Source organism: Nicotiana sylvestris, chromosome 3, assembly GCF_000393655.2.
Source record: "Nicotiana sylvestris chromosome 3, ASM39365v2, whole genome shotgun sequence".
NCBI classification, from domain to species: Eukaryota; Viridiplantae; Streptophyta; class Magnoliopsida; order Solanales; family Solanaceae; genus Nicotiana; species Nicotiana sylvestris.
Window position 1 is genome coordinate 143,216,068 of NC_091059.1, and position 21,914 is coordinate 143,237,981.

At 37.1% G+C, this 21,914-nt stretch overlaps 2 protein-coding genes across 5 annotated transcripts; one reads left to right on the forward strand and one right to left on the reverse strand.

The window, feature by feature from the left end:
* The first annotated feature begins 4,494 nt into the window (after positions 1 to 4,494).
* On the forward strand, positions 4,495 to 7,450 carry LOC104236496 (uncharacterized). Its single transcript, XM_009790422.2, has 3 exons — positions 4,495 to 4,908; positions 5,636 to 5,887; positions 6,821 to 7,450. The coding sequence occupies exons 1-3, from the start codon at positions 4,552 to 4,554 to the stop codon at positions 7,097 to 7,099; spliced, it is 888 nt and encodes a 295-aa protein (XP_009788724.1). The 5' UTR covers positions 4,495 to 4,551; the 3' UTR covers positions 7,100 to 7,450.
* Positions 7,451 to 7,576: 126 nt separating this feature from the next.
* On the reverse strand, positions 7,577 to 21,759 carry LOC104236495 (ATP-dependent zinc metalloprotease FTSH 11, chloroplastic/mitochondrial). 4 transcript variants are annotated; one of them, XM_009790419.2, is made up of 17 exons: positions 20,871 to 21,755; positions 20,247 to 20,400; positions 19,861 to 19,953; positions 19,548 to 19,636; positions 19,130 to 19,253; positions 18,193 to 18,312; positions 18,031 to 18,081; positions 17,412 to 17,473; positions 16,139 to 16,196; positions 15,109 to 15,234; positions 14,948 to 15,028; positions 14,194 to 14,323; positions 12,806 to 12,954; positions 12,161 to 12,442; positions 9,900 to 9,989; positions 9,689 to 9,742; positions 7,577 to 8,073 (listed from the first exon to the last, which is right to left on the reverse strand). In XM_009790419.2, the coding sequence occupies exons 1-17, from the start codon at positions 21,428 to 21,430 to the stop codon at positions 7,918 to 7,920; spliced, it is 2,379 nt and encodes a 792-aa protein (XP_009788721.1). In that variant the 5' UTR covers positions 21,431 to 21,755; the 3' UTR covers positions 7,577 to 7,917. The 4 variants fall into 4 exon arrangements, 2 of the variants coding, with proteins under 2 accessions (XP_009788721.1, XP_009788723.1); XM_009790421.2 differs by having other exon boundaries at positions 20,247 to 20,369; positions 20,871 to 20,974; XR_713440.2 differs by lacking the exons at positions 7,577 to 8,073; positions 9,689 to 9,742 and adding exons at positions 10,798 to 10,931; positions 11,024 to 11,489 and having other exon boundaries at positions 20,871 to 21,759.
* Between the last annotated feature and the right edge of the window lie 155 nt (positions 21,760 to 21,914).

The window sequence follows — 21,914 nt, forward strand, 5'->3', positions numbered from 1 at the left end:
CTCTGGTATAAGTTAAAAGAAAGAATTGAGTTCGGGTCATAGACAAGGGATTGAATTGTTAGATGATGGTATCACGGATATTACATAGCGTCTATGAAAGACTAAAGTAATAACTAATACCATGAACTGCAGATCAGGAGATAGCGTAAGCCTACATAAAGGCTGATCAGAAGGAGGAGGAAACTAAAGAGTTACATCAACGAGGTAAATCAGGAATCTGATTATTAGACCCAGAAAAGTATAGAAATCGTAATTGAGCACATTACAGGGTCACTCTTAATATCAGAGGTACCAAAGGGATAGTATAACAACCATATTCTATAATGGCCCTACGATAAATCCGGTAGTACCAGCCTCATAAGATGTCAGTACGAAGCTCACATCGGACTGTATAGGCACCAGAGGTGCAAGTATTATAATAGAGCTTCAAATGGTGGATGTGATTTATACCTTTGTGGGAGAGAGGTTATGAAAGAGAGATAGAAGAATGTGAGGTGATATTTTAAAAGTAAGTAAGGTAAAGGTAAACAACGTACGAAAAACTCAAGTATAGAAGGATGAGAGTGGTCCATACTTCAGGTAAAAGACTAGAAGCGCTGGGATTCAGTATCCAGGAATGATAGCAGCGTCATCAGTGGCATATCTTCCAGCCTATGGTTTCTAAGTACCGAAAGGTCTAGTTAAAAGAATAAAGAAGAGTTTGAGATGATGTGATGTCTCACTCAATGTTTCAGAAAAGCATAAAGGGATCAGACACAAGCTAAAATATGGTAGATCAACAAGGTTTTAGGAAAATAGGAGTAAGGATAAGAAAAAGCAAATGAAAAGTTGACAAAAATGGATAAGTCCTCGAGATTAAGCACATGAAAACAAGAGAGCTAGTGGTTTCTCTAAGTTATACAAAGCTCAGTATAGCCTGAATGAACCCAAGGACTCTAAGACTAGTAGCATTTATAAGAAATGGAATGTTGCCCTGGTAGTAGAATAAGGGTGTAATTGTGTGAGATAAAGGATGACGTTTGGGCCTTCGATTGAATAATAATTTGATGGAAAAAAAAGGAGAAGGAGAAAAGATTTCGTGGACGGTATGATATTAGAATAGCCCCATAAGGTGAATCATATCAAGGTACTATGAAATACGATTATGGAAATCACTTCAAATATTCCTCGATGCAATGTAAGCCCTAGTGACAAGGTTTTATGTAAGAAGTTTCAAGGTATCAGTGATATATTGTAGGTCAATATTGCGGCAAATCATAATGGATGGACAAAAGTCACAAAGTATGAGATGAGATTAGGTAATCATTCTTAAGATAAACGGTAAGGAAGAAGCATTAAATGACTTAGATTTGTACATATAGGATAAGCAACGAGAGTAACCTGGGGCTTGGTAGCAGACCTCAGTAACGACAAATTGAAGTAAGAGAGATGGTATACTAACCTACTTAGATGCAGTAAAGTCATACAAATGGATAATCGAGTCTATGAAATAAGATAAATCAATATTCGTAAATTCGACAAAGTATCGAGCAAATAACGTCAGTATACTTATAGATGCCCAGAGGGACATCTTATCAAGCTCTGTATATGTTCACAAAGTGAGGTCTAAAGATTGGCTAAAAGCTGGAGTAAAAAGGAGAGAGGATTGCATAGGCGTACTTACAAGGTTAGAGTCGTACAGTCTGCATGAAAGAATGTAGTAATAGTTACGGGATTGGAAAGATTCTGCCACAAGTCGTGGAGTGAGAAAGAGGCCTAAAGGGGGAAATACCTTGGCCTTTGGATTTCATAGAACAATTACCTAAATGGCAAGTGGAGCATTAAGGTATTCACAAGAGCTATAAGTTATGAAAATGATAAGAGCATCAGTCAACATTTGAGGACGAATGTTCTAAAGGGGGGAATGATATTACGCCCCGCAATATTACGTCGATATTACGTCTCGCAGTATTATATTACGATGATGTTACGCCTTAATGTATTATATTACGATGATGTTATGCCTTGCAGTATTACATTACGATAATGTTACACTTCGCAGTATTAAATTACGACGATGTTGCACCCTGTAGTATTGTACGTTGAATTTGTCATAAGGTAATTGACATCAGTCCAAGGAAAAGATTATTTAGAGATTATAATGATTATACTATTTCAAACAAGTGATGAGTAAATTCGTGAAGGTGAGAGGGTAAGCAAATCGAAGGAGATGAATTCCATTGAAATTTGGCATTTTAGGATAAAATACGGCCCGAGCTAAAATACCCGGTATTTATGGACTAGTACCATACAAGGTACCACATGGCCATGATAGTAAGGTGTATAGAGTGTTAAAAGTGAGTAGTATTTTAAGTAAAGTGAGATAATTCTTAATTATGTGGGTAATTGGTTAATTATTGAATTTGTAAATAAATATTTAAGTGAAATTGTTGGATAATTATTGAGAGGACAATATCCACGTGGGGATATGTAAACATGGCAGCACATTGCCACCAATTCATAGCCTAAGTAGGTGGTGGCATAATATAACCAAAACTTGAATATAAGATTCATTTTGCTAGACCAACTATTGGAAATAAGTGTATTTTCCAATCATGAAAGTTGGATAGTTGAGTTATGCATCAAAAAGCACTCCAAATTAATGATTCTTCCAAGCCAAAAGATGATGTCTTGTAATCAAGACCAAATCCAGTAGTGACCAAGAACGCAAGAGATGGAACATGAAATTTGCTTTGGAAAAATTCATACAAGATCTGATTATGCGAAAGATGCAATTCTAAGGAAGCACGGTATAATATTTCTCAAGAATATCATACGAATTTTTTTCCTACTTCGATTCGTCGTTACATGTTTTTGCAAAAGAGAATCGGTTCAGGTATGTTAAGGCTATCTCTTTTTTCTTTTGGCATGATCTATACGATATGAACGAAATGAGAAAATGCACAACTTTCATAAATGATTCTATTCATAGAAGTATTAGAGGTGTCTATGTTTTTGAATTTCCATGTGTCATATTATTCTATCATTTGTTCATGGGTCTCAAAAATATGTAAGTTGGTAAAGTTTATTTCATGATATTAATCAAAGGCATAATGGTCTTATGACGTACCAAGAGATTTTATTAACGTATTTCATATGCATTTCATGCATTTATACATGCACATTGACCCATGACCAGAAGACGTTATATACGCGTATATATGTATATTATATGTATATGGGATATGGGAAAAATGTTACGGTGTCATACACGCACCACCACCTGATCAGCTGGTATACGTTGATGATTTTGCTCATAGTGGCCAAGATGATATGATGGGATGCCCTCAGAAGCTTGATGATGTTATGAACACATGTACCTATGTACGACATGACATTCATATGCATATGCATGACACTATAATTATTTCATGAATTACAAAGTTATTCAGACTTACAGGTTGAGTCATTTACTCTATATTTCTTCCATGTCTGTTATGTACTTATTTATGTGCCTTACATACTCGGTACATTATTCGTACTTACGTCCCTTTTTCCTGGGACGCTGCGTTTCATACCCGCAGGTTCCGATAGAAAGGTTGAGAGCTCTCCAAGTAGGCTATCAGCTCAGCGGAAGATGTTGGTGCGCTCCATTTGCTTCGGAGTTGCTTGTTTGGTTAGTATGATTTAGACGTGTACTGTTTGGTATGGCGGGACTCTGTCCCGACCTTTATGAAAATTATGTATTCTTAGAGGCTTGTAGACAGATGTCATGTACGTAAAAGATTGTACGGCCTTGTCGGCCTATGTTCAGTATACGAGTGGTTATTTTGGTCTTATAGGCCCGTACTTCTTATGTATAAGTTGGTATCACGTGTTGTATTCTACTTATCTCACGGCAGCCTTCCGGCTCAGTATTCTATGATAGTATGACATAAAAAGATACGTTATGTTGGTACTCGGTTGAGTAAGGTACTGGGTGCCCGTCGCGGCCCATCGGTTTAGGTCATGACACGAAAAATATATTCTTTGTATATATATACATTCTATATGTTATATACAAAAATTATATAAATTTTATACACTTTTCCAGTTACCGAATATAAATAGTTTGTGACGTGGGCTAAAAGTAATAATACCCCTTTTCCTTACTCTTAATTATATGAATATTACATTTATCTCGATGTTAACTGTTATTACACATAATTTATTCTTATTTTAAATTTTATACACTTTTTATTAATAAATATAAAAACACGTACGTACACTAAAACTACTACACCTAAATATGTCTATACAACAATACCAATATTATTTCTCAATCTCAAATTGGATACCTAAATATGTCCATGAAAGGAAAAAACACACAGGGGTTGCTCTATCAACACGTGTCAACCAATTGTTTCCGTTGACTGCTTCATGCAACTGCATGCAGAAGGACACGTAACCCCCTGACCAGAATAGAGGCCACACTCCCCGCTTCCTACATCTCCATCTTCTCTCCCTCATCAATTACTTACTAGCTTTCTTAACTGTAGAGAGATCATCATTTCGTCTTCTTTTTCAACAATAATGGTGAAACTAGCATCAGCACGCGAGATCCGAATGTACGGGCCAAGGTTGACCCGAAACAGATTCGAGTACATCAACGCGGGTCTATACATGTTCTCTACGATTTTGCTCGTAGGTGGGTTCGCGGCTCAGTTTTCCAAAGAACCCTTGTCCGGTTTGGTTCTGTTGCTATTAGCGTTGGGAGAGATCATTGTAGTGAATGTGCATGATCTTATGGCTCATCTTGCTGCTATTGACTATAGATTTCTGTTGCTCGGATTTGACCCGCAGCTTGCCCTTGTTGAGTTTGCTGTACCTGTAGTTCAATCCTTGGGAACTCTTCTTTACTTCTTAGGAATTCTTTTTCTCTTCACTAAGGTAAGTCCTTTATTTATTTTCTTTCTGCTTTACTTTGTGTATTAAAAATATGGATTTAAACTATATAAATTCAGTGTAAAAATTCCTTTTACTATCGGTGTATGTGACCCGTGATAACAAGGTAGTTACCATTTTTATCATATTGATTTACCTATAATATCTATGAAGTAACCTAAGTGTGTAGTATGTTTTATATTGTTAGCGCATAGAGCGTAAACTCTTAAATTGCATAGTGATTAAGCATATTGCGGCTAAAAAGAGGGAAGCACGGTGCACTAAGCTCCCGCTATCCGCGGGTGGGGAGGGCCGGGCTATTGTACCCACCCTTACCCAGTGGCCCTTACCCAGTGGCGGTGCCAATGCCACTCATTGGCATGGGGAGTCAATTGACACCCCCTTCGTTCGAAAATCATACCGCGTAAATAGGTTAAATATTTTATTTTTACGTATATATACTATGTGTTGACTCCCCTTAATTTTTTCATATGCTTGCTTATTTATATTTTGACACTCCTTGGGGAAAATTCTGACTCTGCAAGAAGCTATTTTCACGGCTCGAACCCGTGACCTTCTGGTCACGCCAAGCAACTTTACCCGTTACGCCAAGGCATCCTTTCTAAGCATTGCTGGCTAAATTTTAAATTTTGGATATATATGTAGTTTCATGAGTGTACTGTTTTTCCTGAATTCTTTATCTGATGTATTATGTTTTATAAAATTAATGTAGGCAGAAAAGGGGTATGACAATTACAAAGTGGAGAAGCAAGCTGTGAATCTACTTATTGCTGGCCCTGCTCTGTGGCTGCTTGGTTCAATTCATAACTCGTGTCAGATTTATGAAAGAGCAGATGGACATGTTCAAATCTTGCAACAAAGCGTCAACATTCCTTTCTTGTTGGGCAGTTTACTGTTTCTAGTAGGAGCACTCCTCAATTGGAGAGAGCAATCAGGACATGTCCACCATGGCTTGAAATTGTTAGTAAGTAATCCAACATCTTACAAATTATCGATATGGAAAATCTTTTTATGGATGTAGTGTTTAACTCGCTCATAGTCTCATACTACCTATATGATCGTATCACCTATGATCTTAGGGCTCGTTTGGTACGTGGATAAGAGATAATTAATTTCGGGATTAAATTTGAGATGAGTTTATCCCACGTTTGGTTGGGATGGTATAACTAATGTAGTGTTAATTTTATACCTATGGGAGGGTGGGATAAGAATCCCGGGATAATTAATTTTGAGATAACATCCAACCAAACGACCCCTTAAAGTATAAACTTGTAGAAAGAAAGAGGACATTTGTTGGCCAAATACACATAAGGTAAGGTTGAGTCCCACATCTCCCTGAACTATAATTGCAAGTTTTCCCGCAGAAAGCTCTCTTGAGAAGAACGCTATATTTCTTTAGTTAGTTCTCTTGATTGTAAAGACACTCATTTACAGTTGCTCATTTGGAGAGCATGATCTCTATCTTTCAGTTGAGAAAGTGGAGGAAATGGTTTAATTAAGAATAAGGAAGTAATTTAATTAGAATATCAGATGTGCATAGCGAGAAACTGCCTGACCTTGTCAACCAAGCATCAAAAAGAAAGGAAGGAGAGGAAAACCTCATTTTTGGAAACTTTCCACAAGTCATCTTTAACCTGGAATGTTATTTATATAGCAATAGTCTGATTGGCGAAATATAGTGCGTATTGAACGACGTCATACAGACACTTCATTTAGCCAATCCAACTTGTGTGTAAGGCATTCTTATTGGTTGATTTCCTTTTTTACTCGGTTTGTCACCTACTATTTATAGGCTTTTACATATTAACACTGTTTGAATGCTTACGGGTACTAGAATCTGTTGCACTGCCTTTTGCATAGTTTGATTAAGTAATTGAGTAATTCTGAAATGATGCAGAGTGAAGAGTGGGTGTGGTTGGGAATGTTTGGGAGCCTATTGCTTCTCATTGGAGGACTAATGAACGTGGTAAAAGTGTTCAAGATGCAACAAATGAGTGGATTGAGGCTAGAGAAGCTACGAGGCGGAGCACAGGAACGACTAATGCAAGAAAGAGAAGGGCAAATGCCACTAATTATAGAAGAGCAAAGGAGAAGGAGAAACTCACCCGAGGAGGGAACAACATCAACTACTGTTGCCCCAACTCCCTATAAGGATGTTCTTGTTGGTCAGGCTTGAGTTAATCGTTCGAGGGAATTCTATGCATTACTCCCATCTCATATAAACTTCGCCAACTGCTCTTGGACAGTCATACAACACGAGGATATACAGAAGGTTTACAAGTTTTGCCGCTAATTTCTCGTAAATTTGCTGATTTTACATGTGCTTATTGACAAGATTTCGAGAGCTCGTATATTACTATATTATACTCACTTGGATTTGATGTTGAATAATACGATGTCTTATTTATACTAGTGTATGGGTTACCGGAACATTGTGTTTGGCCCTTGCCTTGAATATCAATTTGAGTAGTAACTAACGATGCAAAATAGCTGAGTAAATCAATCTCCAGAAGTATCAGGATCCAAGAACAACTCAAAGTAGCTAGTCTGTCATCTTTTTTTCTTCCTCTTTATCCTTCATCTTTATTATTTTTCCTGCAAAGTTACATTGGGAATGACATTTCTCTGAAAGAAGCAGAGAGTTAGTAAAGTATGATGTTAAAATAGGACATCTTATTTTCAAAAAATTGATATACAATTCCCCAGTTTACATGCAAAATTTTACCCAATACAGGGTATTTTTAATTTTAAAGTGGCTGAAAAAGAAAAACGGAAAAAGAAATCCTGAATTCCTACCAAGGCTTACAATACTCTACTGAAGCTACCTGTTCTGTCTGCTGCCAGGAAATGAAAGTCCTATAAATATGTTACAACAGTGAGGAAAAAGAAATTTTATGATCTGTAGATGAAATAATCAGACTAGTGTCTCGTATAAACTGTACATTAGCTCCCTACACCAGCTGAGATGATCACCCATGGAAGAGAAAGCGACACCTAAACCAATGCAAGTGCTTCTTCGTCTTGTGGCTGCTGCTGTTGTTCAGAGAGCCGTTCTTCAGATAAAGGGAGAAGAATTCGCCTTATTTCTTCTGAACTCAACGTTTCACACTCTAGAAGTGCATTCGCCAGAGCATGCAGAGCCTTTTCATGCTGCAATATAAAAGAAACACAGTTTAGAGCAATATTTCCAATCTATGCTGCGCGGTTAAAACAAATTCATGTAATGAGGACGCATCTTTTTAATCACTAGTGAGGATTTATGGGGCGCAGAGGGGCTGCTTAAACTTTTTCACTGCTTTTGCTCATTAAATAAACATGGCACAATACCAGCCATTAGGGATAAAAATCATATAGCTACAATGCTTCAATGGCAAAATAATCTCCTTAAAACCAAATACTTGATTCGATTAACACATCTATACAATTCTTTTTTAACACATCTATAAAGATATTTTGTCTGAATAAATACTATAACAACATACCAGTATAATTCCACGGGTGGGGTCTGGGGAGGGTAGTGAGTACGCAGACCTTATCCTACCTGGAGAGGTAGAGAAGCTGTTTTGAAAGACCCTCGGCTCAAGAAAAGGTGAAAAGGAAGAATAGGGGAGAAGAAGAGGCTGTTTTGAAAGACCCTCGGCTCAAGAAAAGGTGAAAAGGAAGAATAGGGGAGAAGAAGAGAAGGAAAGAGGGGGGAGGGGGGAGAAAGGCGATAAGCAAAGAGGAGAAAAAGTAGCATCAAATAGTAACCATCAGGGAGCAACAATATCCAATAAAAGTAATTATTTTGTCTGAATGAATCATAAAAGTAATGTCTGATAGTTGCCGTACCTTCAAAGTGTTAGGAATTAGGTACAAACTTAAAATCTGAAAGTTGTAAGGCAAAAATTTTCCTTTTACTATTTCTTTACAATATGTCCCCTACTTGCTCTATCAATTTTCAATTTAAGATGTTCCAAAATGTTTCACATACTTCTACATTAATAATATTTTACGCAACTTTCAACAGTTGAGTCTGGATCACATTTTCTTTTTTGGTTGTTTTTTATAGTTATGAATCGTTGATGTTCCTTCTCAAAAGAAAGTAACGAACTGTTAATGTTAAATAAATTTGCTTGAAACTTTGTCATATAGAGTATGTTAATTCCAGAAGTATGTCAATCATTTAGGGGCATCTCAAAATAGAAAAAGAATTGTCTCATAAATATCCACCGAATGTTGGTGCGAATCCCATACCTGCTGGTGTCTTGTCATGCCGACACGGGCAGTAATCAATGAATCCGAGCAACATAGGCTGAGATAAATGTTCCGTTACTTCTATTTATCTAAATAGGAAATTAAGTATTTTCCTGTATGTTGAAAACGGTTCCATGTAATTGGGGATTGATTTTTCCACCTGCCCTCATTAGCTTTAGGCGAAACAACCTTGCATGGAAATTGTTATTCAAGAGTAATGAGTCATTCGTTACCTATATTGTACTTCATAATTCACCTTCTCCATAGGAAGTTGCCAGAGTCTTGAGAGACCAAAATAATGTCAACCCATTGAAAAGACTAAGATTGTCTGCACGCTATCATACACTCTGAAGTACTTAAACCTATGCATCTACTTGGATTTCTAAAGATACTATCAAATACTGAGCAAGACGATGGTTGTAAAAGGATGGAAGGAAAGATACTATCAAATACTGAGCAAGAAGATGGTTGTAAAAGGATGGAAGGTAGTATTGCTCTATGATCATTCATTAAGATATGTAAGACAAACCTTCTTTAGGAGGGCCTTTACACGATCATAAGCTTCTCTTAGAAGTTTAACCACCTGTGCATCAAACGAACAAATTTATAAGAGCTTACCAACCCAAATAAAAACTATAGATAACACAATATAGTGAACTAGAAATTTTTCACCAGGCCACTTGTTACAAAAGGTAAGAACATAAAAAGTTAAAAAAAAAACTGTCGGGCTAAGCACATACCTCCGCGTCAATACGTGATTGCATTTCAGCACTTGGCCGCTCTTTGATGTGAACAGGTCCAATTGCATCACTCATCCCACAGGACGATACCTACAGAAGAATGTGACACTGTCATACCCGTGTAACAGAAAGCTCATTCTAACAAATGAGTAATAACGTTACTCACAGCTTATAGTATACATAACACAGACAAAGAAAATGAAGAAACAACAATATCAGACCGACTCTTTTGACTCTTCCTATGAAGCAGATCTGGAGAGAAATCTTCCAGCTTTTGCCTGTGGGAAGCTACTCTTGCAGCAAATCATATGGGGGAAAACCTAAGTTGTTTCTGACTCATGTCTAGAGATTGCCAAATACTGCCGGCACAGATAATGAGAGGTTATGTTTGTTTTCTCTTTTCTGTTTCCATCATGTTCGGCTATGCCTCGATTAGAGAACTGCTAATTTTTACTTGCATTGACAAATAGTAGTAGATGGAGGAAAAGGAACTAAAGGTGATCCTATTTTCTCTATTTCTATTTTCCAAGGCACTTGTGCCTTTGGGTTGAGAAAAGTTCGAGGGCAAACTAAGGAAGCAAAATGACTTCAGAACATTGAAGCTTCAGATCGGCAGACTCAATTTTCTGTGCCCAGCATAGCCTCAAAAAGCACGGATTTAGTTGATCTTTATGCTATTTTTTTTTTTTGAATTGTTAACTTTTGTATATATTAATAAAAACAGTACAAAGGTTGGACTGGAAACCCAATTTACATGTAGATTACTACCAGAAGAACCGATGTGCTATCCTAGCAAGATCCTAGTATGTCTACCATTGACATAGTAACTTCCGTGTAGATCTGTTTACACCAAAAACAAAATAGAAGAATACAATTAAGTTTGATCTTCTGCACTGACTTGCTTCTGTCTTCAAAACATCTAGCATTCCTTTCCTTCCAAACCACCAGATACATGCTGGGACCATCCTCCATCTGTCTCTGTTATTCGCTTGAACTCCCGCTTCCTCCCAACTAAAAAGAACTTCATTAATCCTGTATGGCATTGTCCAAAAAATACCCCTGAGACTAATAAAAATTTTCCACAGATGGTCTGTTATCTTGCATTGTAGGAATAAATGGCTAACCGTCTCAGCATTTTCCCCACATAGATAACATCTTGAACACAAAGAGATTCCTCTCTTTATGAGATTATCCTGTGTTAAGACAGCCTCCTTTGCTAGTAGCTAGGAGAAACATGCTACCTTATAGGGAACCTTTATTCTCCATATATGCTTCCATGGCCAATCTGAAGATCATTTTGATTCAAAATCTTATATGCATCCTTCACCATATAGACCCCACTATTGTGCGTCTGCCACCAAAGTGAATCCACCCCTTCCTGTGTTCCTTTAAATGCTTCCAGCTCCTTGTAAAGATCAGCTAATCTTGTTATCTCCCAGTCATTCAATTGTCTTCTATGAGTGAGATCCCAACCTTGTTATCTTTATGTTATTTTAGTGCACAGATTTAGTTGATCTGTCTGATAATTTTGCATAGGACAATCTTTTCTTCCCAACACCCTATTATCGTTTAGGTAATTTCTTAGGAAACCTGCAATACAACGGTCATTCCTCTTTGATGTTCACATAAATATCAACTTTCATTCTGCAGTTACCGGCGAGAAATCAAAAATGGAATAAGCACTGCCCTGTACAATTTCACTATTTCTGAAGCAGAAACTCAAGTCTCATAATGTTGATGAGAAAACAATACTTTCTCAACAACATCAACCCAGTAATAATCCCGCTATGCGCGGGGTCAGGGGAAGGGCCGGACCACAAGGGTCTATCATACGGAGCCTTACCCTACATTTCTGCAATAGGGCCCGTGACCGCGTGGTCACATGACAGCAACTTTACCTCGGTTAACAAATTCTGGCATATCAATGCAGCTAAAAGCCAAATGAGCACTTAAAAGGAATATCATGCAGTCAGTAAGAACATTATATTTTGATCTGCATGCATACATTGAAATGTATAGGAGTGTAAATAACTGTTGATAAGTAAAAAAGAAACAAGGAAACAACTTCTTATCATAGCTAATATTTATAATTCATGATGATCTATGTACTTTTAAACCGTATGTAGTCTTGAAGGTGTCTGAAAAATAATTCTTGTTAAGTAAGCTAGAGAAATAGACAGGGAAGAGAGAAGAAGTATTCTACTACATGTATTGGCTATTTCTTTCACTATAACAGATGTTACTAAGTAGCGAAATTGTACCATGTATTGAGCAAGTTCTGTAGCTGTGTGAAGGTCACTAGTAGCCCCGGTAGTTACATTGTCTTGACCAAAGATCAGCTCCTCAGCTACTCTTCCTCCCATACAAACATCAAGCCGTGCTAACAACTGCTTTTTGCTGATTGATGTCTCATCATTTGAAGGAAGCTGTGTAACCATTCCCAAAGCAGATCCACGTGGCATGATTGTAGCTTTATGGATTGGATGTGCACCTTCAGTATTCAAGGCAACAATTGCATGGCCACTCTCGTGATATGCAGTTAGCTGAAAAAGAATATATTTACCACAATGGTTAGCATGCCTGGATATCATAATATTGCCACCATAAATCATGAACAGGTGGAAAACAAGTTGTTGGTACACTATGGCAACATTCTGACATTCGTTTCATTCACTATACAAGGGGTTGACCTAGAATCTACACGGCATTCATAAAATACACAGCTTGATGTTTTGAGGCCAAATAAGTTCTTTCATTCTAAATAATTTTGCCAGTTCGTAAACATGTAAAATCAAACAATGACATAGATACAAAAATTCAATGCCTGATGTTAAATCAAATCAAACTTGCAAGAGCAGGGTACAGGATCCAAGTGTGAACATAGTTTTCATAACAAAGCAGAATACCTTCTTTGAATCTTCTGACAGGAACATGGTTTTGCGTTCTGTTCCCATTATTATTCTATCTTTTGCAAACTCCAACTGTGATGCATTTAGCTTCTCAGCACCTTCAACAGCAGCCTTAATGGCAGCAATATTCACAAGGTTTGCCAAATCTGTTTCAAACAGAAATGATAGAATAATATATCCAGATCAACAGTGTTCCTAGAAAGGAATTAGAATGTAAGTTCAATATTAAGTGTAATCTTAAAAGACAGTGGCGGAGCCAGAATTTTCATTAAGGGGTGTCAAAATATACAAAAGTAAACATATCAGAAAATTAAGGGGAGTCAATACATAGTATATATACATATAAAATTTTCTTTTTACCTACCTACACAATGTATTTTTCTGCGAAGGGGTACCGTTTGACACCCCTTCCTATAAGGTGGCTCCACCACTGTTAAAAGAGTTATACTATTAGTTAGATATCGTCCCATATGGAACAAATATCATATGAGTCTTGGATTTGACACCTATAAATAGGTGTTTCTTGTATGCCATTATTAGGGAAAATGATGTATCAATGACATCACTATTCCATTTATAATTAACAGTGGAATGATGTATCTAGGAGAAATCTCAGACATTAGTCAAATGTTGAATACTAAAAGAAGTTCATAGAGAACTGCTATCCCAAGGAAGAGATAACGCACAAAGCAATGGATACAATAATACAAGATCTTTGTTCAAAATGTAATCTAGTTCAGTAATCTGAAAAAATAGTTACACCCTCTATTCTAGTTTATGTGACACGCTTTCCTTTTTAGGCCATTCCAAAAAGAATGACACACTAAATTTGAAATAATTAACTTTACACTTCCCGTTGTACCCTTAATGAAAATTTTTATAACCATGGCGTGTTTAATTCCACAAGTTTCAAAAGTTATAAGCACACAAATGCTGGGGCATGTTTTTAACCACAAATTTCATAAGTTTTCATTTCTTTCTTAAACTTCATGCTAACTCAAACTATGTCACATAAGTTGGACTGGAGGGAGAATAAGTTAGGGCTTTATTCATGTAATTGGCCCATGAACTTGCATAATATTTGCTTTTGTGGATCGCGCATATCCATTAACTTTCCTTTCACTCGTCCAGAGTTATCTTGAAGAGTAAACCATGTCCAGCCGATTGGATATATGATATAGCCATCTTCACAAATCCAATCTTCTTTTGCTATATATTTAAAAGATCATAGATAGAGTCCACGTTATGAGGATCCTCCATTTCAAGCTTGAGAAGGTAGTATAACATCTCATTAGACACCAATTTTAGGATAAAAACGATTCAGATTAAATGGGAAACTTAAGCAAAAGAAAATGAACATAAAGTAAAATGAGCAGTGTACATACCTGCTCCATTGAATCCTGGTGTTCCACGAGCAATCGCTTTCACATCGACATCATCACCAACTGGTTTGTCTTGCAAATAAAGCTCTAAGATCTCTTGACGGCCCCGCACATCTGGGTTTGGAACTACAATCTAGAAAATGTAGGTTTGATGTTAACAGCCTGATGATGGACCATTATTATATAAGAAAAGAGCAATTTAACTATTCCTCACATTCATAGCTTACAATGTGTTTTCCAAAAGCAGAAGGATCAAAAGTCCTCCAACAAAATTCTGTCTTAGTCTGACATCTCAGGATAATGAAATGTATTAACTCAAATTTAGTATATACTGTATAATTTCACGACAAAAAATGCTCCCTTGAAATTTGCTCTTGTTCCGATTTCCAAATGTAATTCATGGAGTTGTTAATGGACATTCAAACTTAAGGCATAGCTTTAGTGTGACGAAGCTGCACGACACCACCCCATGCACAACTATCAGCGTGAAGTTAGTCAATTTGAAAAAAGGTTAAATCAGTAGGATAGTGTGACACAACTTTCTCAGGTAAATAAATTCATGATAAGCAACCGGTCTACTTGTCAGCAGACAAGTGTTAAAGAAGAAAAAAATACTCCAATTAGTGCCTTCAAAATACTCTCGTTAACACAGTGGAGAAAACTACTGAAGACCCCAAATTTATTCCTTCAAAAAAACATTTTAAGTTTGGAAGTAGAAAAGCAATCAAACAGGCTGGAAAAGCTCCAAAACACTTACATGCCTATCAAATCTACCGGGTCTTGTCAAGGCAGGATCAAGTATATCAGGCAAGTTGGTCGCAGCCATCAATATTATTCCCTGCATAAGTCAAATATACACTCCAGTTTCAAGTTCAGAGAGGAATCATGATCTAGATACTTTAACTTCAAGCCATTTACCTCATTTTGCTCAAAACCATCCATCTCAACAAGTAACTGATGCAGTGTTTTCTTAGTATGACCTTCCCACTGCTTTCGAGTTGATCCAACAGCATCAATTTCATCAATAAATATGATGCATGGAGCCTAAAAAAGAGAAGACACATGAAAATTAGATAGCAGTTCCAAGAAACTGATTGAGCTTCTTCAGAAAGGGAAACGGACATCAAATCCCTTCCTATTCCAAGTACAAGGACAAGGAACGGACAAAGCAGATTATCTCACATGATAGAGACACATGGAGCTGAAAGGGGACTTATGATTAGGTTTTAACAGCTTTAGCAAAATTGGGAGTTCTATTTATTTTAGCATTTCGGGCAGGAATAACAAGTTTGACGACAACATAAATTCAAAGCAGATGCTAGGGCATCATGCCCCTTATCAAGTTTTACTAGTTCCAAGAAAACCAGAAAGTTACTTTCCTAGTACATCAAGGCCTAATATTAATAAACAGAATTTCTAACAACTGGTTTGTTTGGAGTTACCACAAAAACCCCTCTCACATTAGTTGAATCCCTTGTTCCCTCCAAACTCTTGGTTTAAGAATGATGAAAATTCCTTTAACCCATTGATGAAAGCGCATTCTTATGGACGGCCCAAATAGAAAGTATGCCAAATGATTACAGACATGAAAGTATTAAAGAGACTGCAGTTTCACAAAGCCATAAAGGAAACTTTCATAACCAATTATGAGTGATCTCCACCCACTTCTTTCATTACTATGTAACTCAAACCAAAATTTATTTGAGAGATTAGTAGGCATGAATACGTTATGATACATGCAAGTTGGTTCTCTATGCACTCAGAAAACACATTGTGTCACAGCCAGACCACTTAAGCTCAAGTGAGATCTTTTCAACCATAGCTCAGCATTGACTGAAAATTTTCAGCCCAGAGTCTACCTAGTACATTTCACATGATTTTACATCTGATAGTTAAAAGTGATCTTCTCTAGAAACCACAATAAGTAAGTGGCGTATAGTCAATCAACCTTCTTCTTAGCAGCTTGAAACAAAGATCTAACACGTCGAGCACCAACTCCCACAAACCTGAAAGAATGTAAAATTTCCCAGGCAAGTTAATTAGGTCATAAGGTTAACCAAAGTAAGATCTTGAAAAGACAGGAAAATTTGCCCAAATCCACACAAAAAAAAAAAATCAAGCATTTAAAAATCACATGTGCACGAAACAGACAGTATCCTCTAAAAGGAACAGAAGGATGGACTTTCACAGTAAAATCATGGTACAAGACTATCCCATAAAAACGGTCCTCAAGTTCCCTGGCCATGGAAGAACCATATGGTAAGTTAAAGCCTCCTACAGCATTGCTTGCTTCAGTTGGCCGGCAGCACCTGGATCATGCTTGACCCAGCATAGTTACCGCAAAGAGACTTGCTCGGTTGTATTGGATGCCCCTAATGTGAAAAGGAAACTGAAGATGTTATTCACTTATTTTTGCATTGCAACTTCACAAGTCAACTCTGGCACAGTTTTGACTCCTTTTGTTGGTAAAGTGGGTCGTGCCAAAGAAACCAAGAAGCTGCTAGAATGCTGGAGCAGGGGTAGCCTTGACAAGGAAATTCTTTTTTTTTTTTTTTGTGTGTGGGGGGGTGGGGGGGGGTGCAAGGAAGCTAAAGCTGCCTAGAACACCATTCCTGTATGCATTTGCTAGGATACTTTGGAGGGAAAGGAATCACAGGATATTTTAGGGCAACACCAACACTATCTTCAGATTAAAATACAAATTTACTCTCTAGACAGCCATCTGGCACAAAATGGTTGACATCCATGAAGTAGACACTTTACTCGACTTCCTCAGCTTCATAAGTATTTAGATTTGGAAAGAGTTGTTGCTAACTGTAATTTTGTACATAATCCAGTACCATCTTAGAGCTGGAATAAATCAATAAAATCCACCTTGTCACATGTGCACGAAAAGAAGATCTACCCTATATAGCTATTGAGACCTCCATTGACCAAATTTAGACACCGTGACATGCATAGGCCTGTGCAGACATTACCAATCCTCTCTTCACAGTTAAGAGTTAACATGAAAAAGTTGTGATATCAATGAGAGTTATCATCCAGTTTCCTAGATGATGGGAGCAAATCACTGAAGATTTGTACATATAATGGACAAAAACTGACTAGAGTAAATTTTTAAGCACCAAGCAACTTGCTATCCATGAGAAGAAATTAAACTTCATTCAAGAAAGTAAGGGGAGATCACAAATCTTAATTTTATCCATGAGTAGTAGACATACATTTCTTCAAATTCAGAGCCTGCCTTATAGAAGAAAGGCACCCCTGCTTCTCCAGCGATAGCCTTCAATCAAGATAATTAAGCATGATTAGCATAAGTATATATGCTTATGTTGACATACAAGAATCACAAATGCAAAAGGCAGTTTTCTGAATGCAGGACGAATACAGAATTTTGTACAAGGAAGAGAACAAGATTATTTTTTTATTTTTTTGACAAAGTAACAATTCTATTAATTAATTAATATGCGATACTAGAAGAGAAATCTTTAAATAATTAAAAAAAGGACCAAGGCAGACACTTGAGAAAATATTCAAGAACGGAAGGAATAACTATGTTTTGTAATTGCAAGGACAACAAATCTTAAATTACCTCACTTTAGCAACCAAAAAAAAAGAAGGGATAACAAATCTTACATTCCCAACAAATAGGAAGAGGAAAGAGTGAAGAAGAGACCTAATCAGAAGACTCACAACTAACAAGAAGAAATTTCATCTGAATTTGAGCATAGTTGGAAGTGTGCAGTGCATCTGGAATTATAACAAAGAACACAGGTAGCCAACACATGGAAAACCCAATGTGGACAACTACTTCAGTGTAAAATGTAATCAACAGCTTACCTTGGCAAGGAGGGTTTTTCCTGTTCCAGGAGCTCCAGTCAAAAGAATGCCCTAAAAACAAGATAAATAATTCCTTCATGAAAAGGATAGGGGGTGGTTTACATAAAAGAAAGCAAAATTGACAATGACAAGCCAGAATAAATAAGCATAATAAGCACAAACCTTCGGCAACTTTCCCCCAAGCCGAGTGAACTTAGCAGGATTTTTGAGGTACTCAACAACCTCCTCAAGCTCTTGCTTAGCATCATCACAACCTTTGACATCCTTAAACGTTTTGACATTCTGCGTCCAAAAGAAAAATAAATAAACAAAAACTACTGCAATTATCCAAGATCCACAAACAAGAAAAGTCATACTTCTCCCAATCCCTATTGGGCAATCCCCAGAAGGAAAATTGAATCTCTAGAACGAACTGGCACTATAGCATAAACGTTTTTTGTTTTTCCTTATCAAAAAAAAAAGTCCATCGAGTAGATAATCCAAACTATTTGTCTATCAAAAACTTCAAAACAGTGCGCAAGAATAAGAAGCAGCATTTATACATGGTTGAGCCTTAATATACAAAAGGAGAATGATGTATGACTCTTAGAAGTTGTTAGTTGTTACTAGTTAACGAGAGAGCGGATGCTCAAAGAGTTACTCCTGAACAGATGAAAGATTAAGAGAAAATCAAACAACCAAGACCAATGAGGCATCAACATTTATGTTAATAAAATATAAAACTGATATGGAATTAAGTTATGTAGGAATAGCCTGGGATAAAAAAGATACTTGAAGCTGTTCCCTTTTCCAGATTACACTTAATTGATCAGTAGTTGAGATCTGATTACGCAAGAGCATAGAAAATTACAAATGAGACGTCTCAATCCTCCAAATTTCCTGAATCCCAAGTTTCTGGACGAAATTCCCAGAGACAAGAGTTCTCTTTTCTAATGCCAAAACGAGGAAGCCAAACAAACTAGACATTTCACACAATGACAAGAATTGAGAAGCAAAATAAATGAAAATTAGCTTCCAATCTCTTTAATTAACATAATACATCAGAAGATTGTTGCAGAAGACACAAGCTTCATGTAACATCTCCAGAAAGAAAACATACCTTCTCAGGCATTATTTCTTTATTCAACTCTTTCGGGGCATAGGATGAGCTTGAACCGACACCAGAAGCTCCAATCCCACCTAAGCCACCAATATATTTCTGAAGTGCAGTAGCACCCATTATCCTGAACAAATGAATGTGTTCTTTTCTTAGTAAAAGTAAAGAAGGATAAGACTCATTATCTACCAACCAAAGACAAGAGAAGTTACCTAAAGCAAGGAAAGAGAGTGAAAATTAAGGTAGGACAGAGACACATTAGCTTAATATGCTAACTAGCAAGGCATCAATCACATAAAAAACAAGCAGTGTACACCCCAATCCCTCACAAACTCTGGAGAAAGGGCAAGAGTATATTTAGAGACGTTACTAGGCCTCATTTTGTATATAGGGAATAGTAAAATCCAGAAGATAAGCTTACCAGACCAAGCCAATGGCAATAGTGAATATGATAGTTGAGAGAAACTCTTGCGCAAAACGTGATGATCTGCTTGAAACTTTAGGATCAACCTACATGAAAATAATGAAATCTGGGTTAAACAACCACATGCATGTGCAAAAGCATGACCCAACAAATGGATAACGTAATCATCAGCAGAACCAGTGGAAGCACGAAAAGCCATAAACCAAATTCATATTTAACTGTTAGTGACTCACAGGTGTTAGATATGATGGTTAATATGAACATTAGACTCCTTTTGTCAACAAAAACTGCAGTGCTCATGGTATCTTACCATCACAACATGCAATGGCTGCTTCTCGGAAATGCCAGGATTGAGAAACGGCTCATCCATGTTCCCTGATGCCCGCTGCTTCAATTCTTGCAACTACATTTTGATTCCATTAATCATCAAAAAATAGCACCAAATCAAGAGACAAGAACAGTATAAATTACAGGAGTGACCAGAACATCTAGAGTCCAAAATGATTTCCTTCCCTCCAGAAAATAGAAGCACTTAGGTGTCATTATGGAGATAGAATGAACTGAGACTAACTGGGATAATCAGGAACCCAGAATGTTCACTACTTAATGTCAAACACTAAAATGATTTATTACCACACAGGTGGAATTTGCCAATACACACCAAAAAATGCAAAGGTATTATGATCAAACAATTACCAGTGAAGGAAGACTAGAAGGCTTTCCGGATTGCTCATCAGGTAGATATTCGGCAATAGCATTTGTCACCACAAGAGCTCGTAAATATTCTGCGACTCCTCTACTGTCTACAGCATGAGCTCTCTGCTCAAAGCGCCGAATGACAGACTCAGGGCTAAGGTTGAAAAGATAAAGAGAACAGTGAATACTCTCTAAAAACAAATTTGTGTAGCTAAGGCAACTTATAGACTATCAAACCTAAAAAAGGAAACAAAAATAACTCGAACTGATCAGGTGAAAGACTTGAATACAGTAATTTACAGGAACTCACAAGCTGCATTCTTATTTTATTAGGCACCTCACATATGGGATTTTTTGCTTGTTCTTAAAATAGCGAGAGAATTGCAATTAGGCACACCAATCAAAAGCATCCATGAGGATAATGACCAATTAAACATTTTATATTGAAAGACGGGCAAAGATTGCTAAACATGGTATTATTATCAGTAATGAACACCACAATATTCCTTATTAAAAAAAAAAAGAATCTTTACTATTATCCTACCTCTTCTACATTAAGTCACTGAAGCATAAGACAGAACTAAGATAAAGGCTAAATCTTTTCTTGGAGAAGTAAAGCTATACCTGTGCTTGTTGAGTTCAACAAGCAAAGCACTCTGCAGAGCTGTGTCCTTAGGATTAGCATCAGCATCAGCAATCAATCTATCGAGACGCTTCTCTTGCTGCCAAAAGGGCCACCAACTAAACCAATCAGACAGCAAAATCTTCTCAAACCCATTCTTGACCTTAGCAAATAACCCCATCAAGAAAACCACTATAGGCAACTTCCTCTTCATTTCCCCATTCTCCTCCACCAATACCTCAGATTCCACAACATTACTCGCTTCTTCAATTGAACTACTGCTCTCACCAAAGGAGGAGGGCTCATTGAATTCTTGGGGTTTATTGAATTCTTGGGGTTCAATTTCATTATCATTATTATTGGATAAGGCAAAATCAGAACTGACATTTTCAGGAGTCAATGTACAGTGAAGGAGTAAATTGTGGCGGCAAAAACGAGGCTTTAAAGAAGTAAACGCAGTTGTTGTGGATAAACGAAGGGAGTAAAAGGGTTTGGAAGAAGAAAAATGGAAAAGAGGAGAAGGTAAAGGCTTGAAGATAAGAGAAGCTTGAAGAGTAGTCATCGCTTTCCTCTCTTTGTTTTCTTCGATTAGATGTTTATTAGGGTTTAAAGGAAGAAAAAAATAAGATACTTTGCCTTGAACTCAATTCAAAGATTCTTTACTGCAAAAAAGAGGATACGATTTTTTTAGTTTCTTGAAGAGTAACGCACTTCTCTTCTCCCTTTTGCTTGCTCTCACTTAGTTGAAGGGATTGAGAGAGAGAGCCACAGGATTGGGTTGCTTCTTGTTATGTTATACAATAAGGGAGCAAACAAGAAAAACCTTATCTCAATCAAATTGGCGCTCTTCTTCTTGTGGCCTTTATTATTTCACCCTTATTTTTTGAAAGAAAAAAAATACTACTAGCTTACATAGAGATTTTGAGGATGTCAACGGAGCCGAGCCGGTTCCCAAACTCCCAGGGGCCAGGGGTTAATATAAACAGCCGGTTTGGACATTTTCATACCCAAATACTTTTCAGCCAAATATGAATTTACTGTGCAAG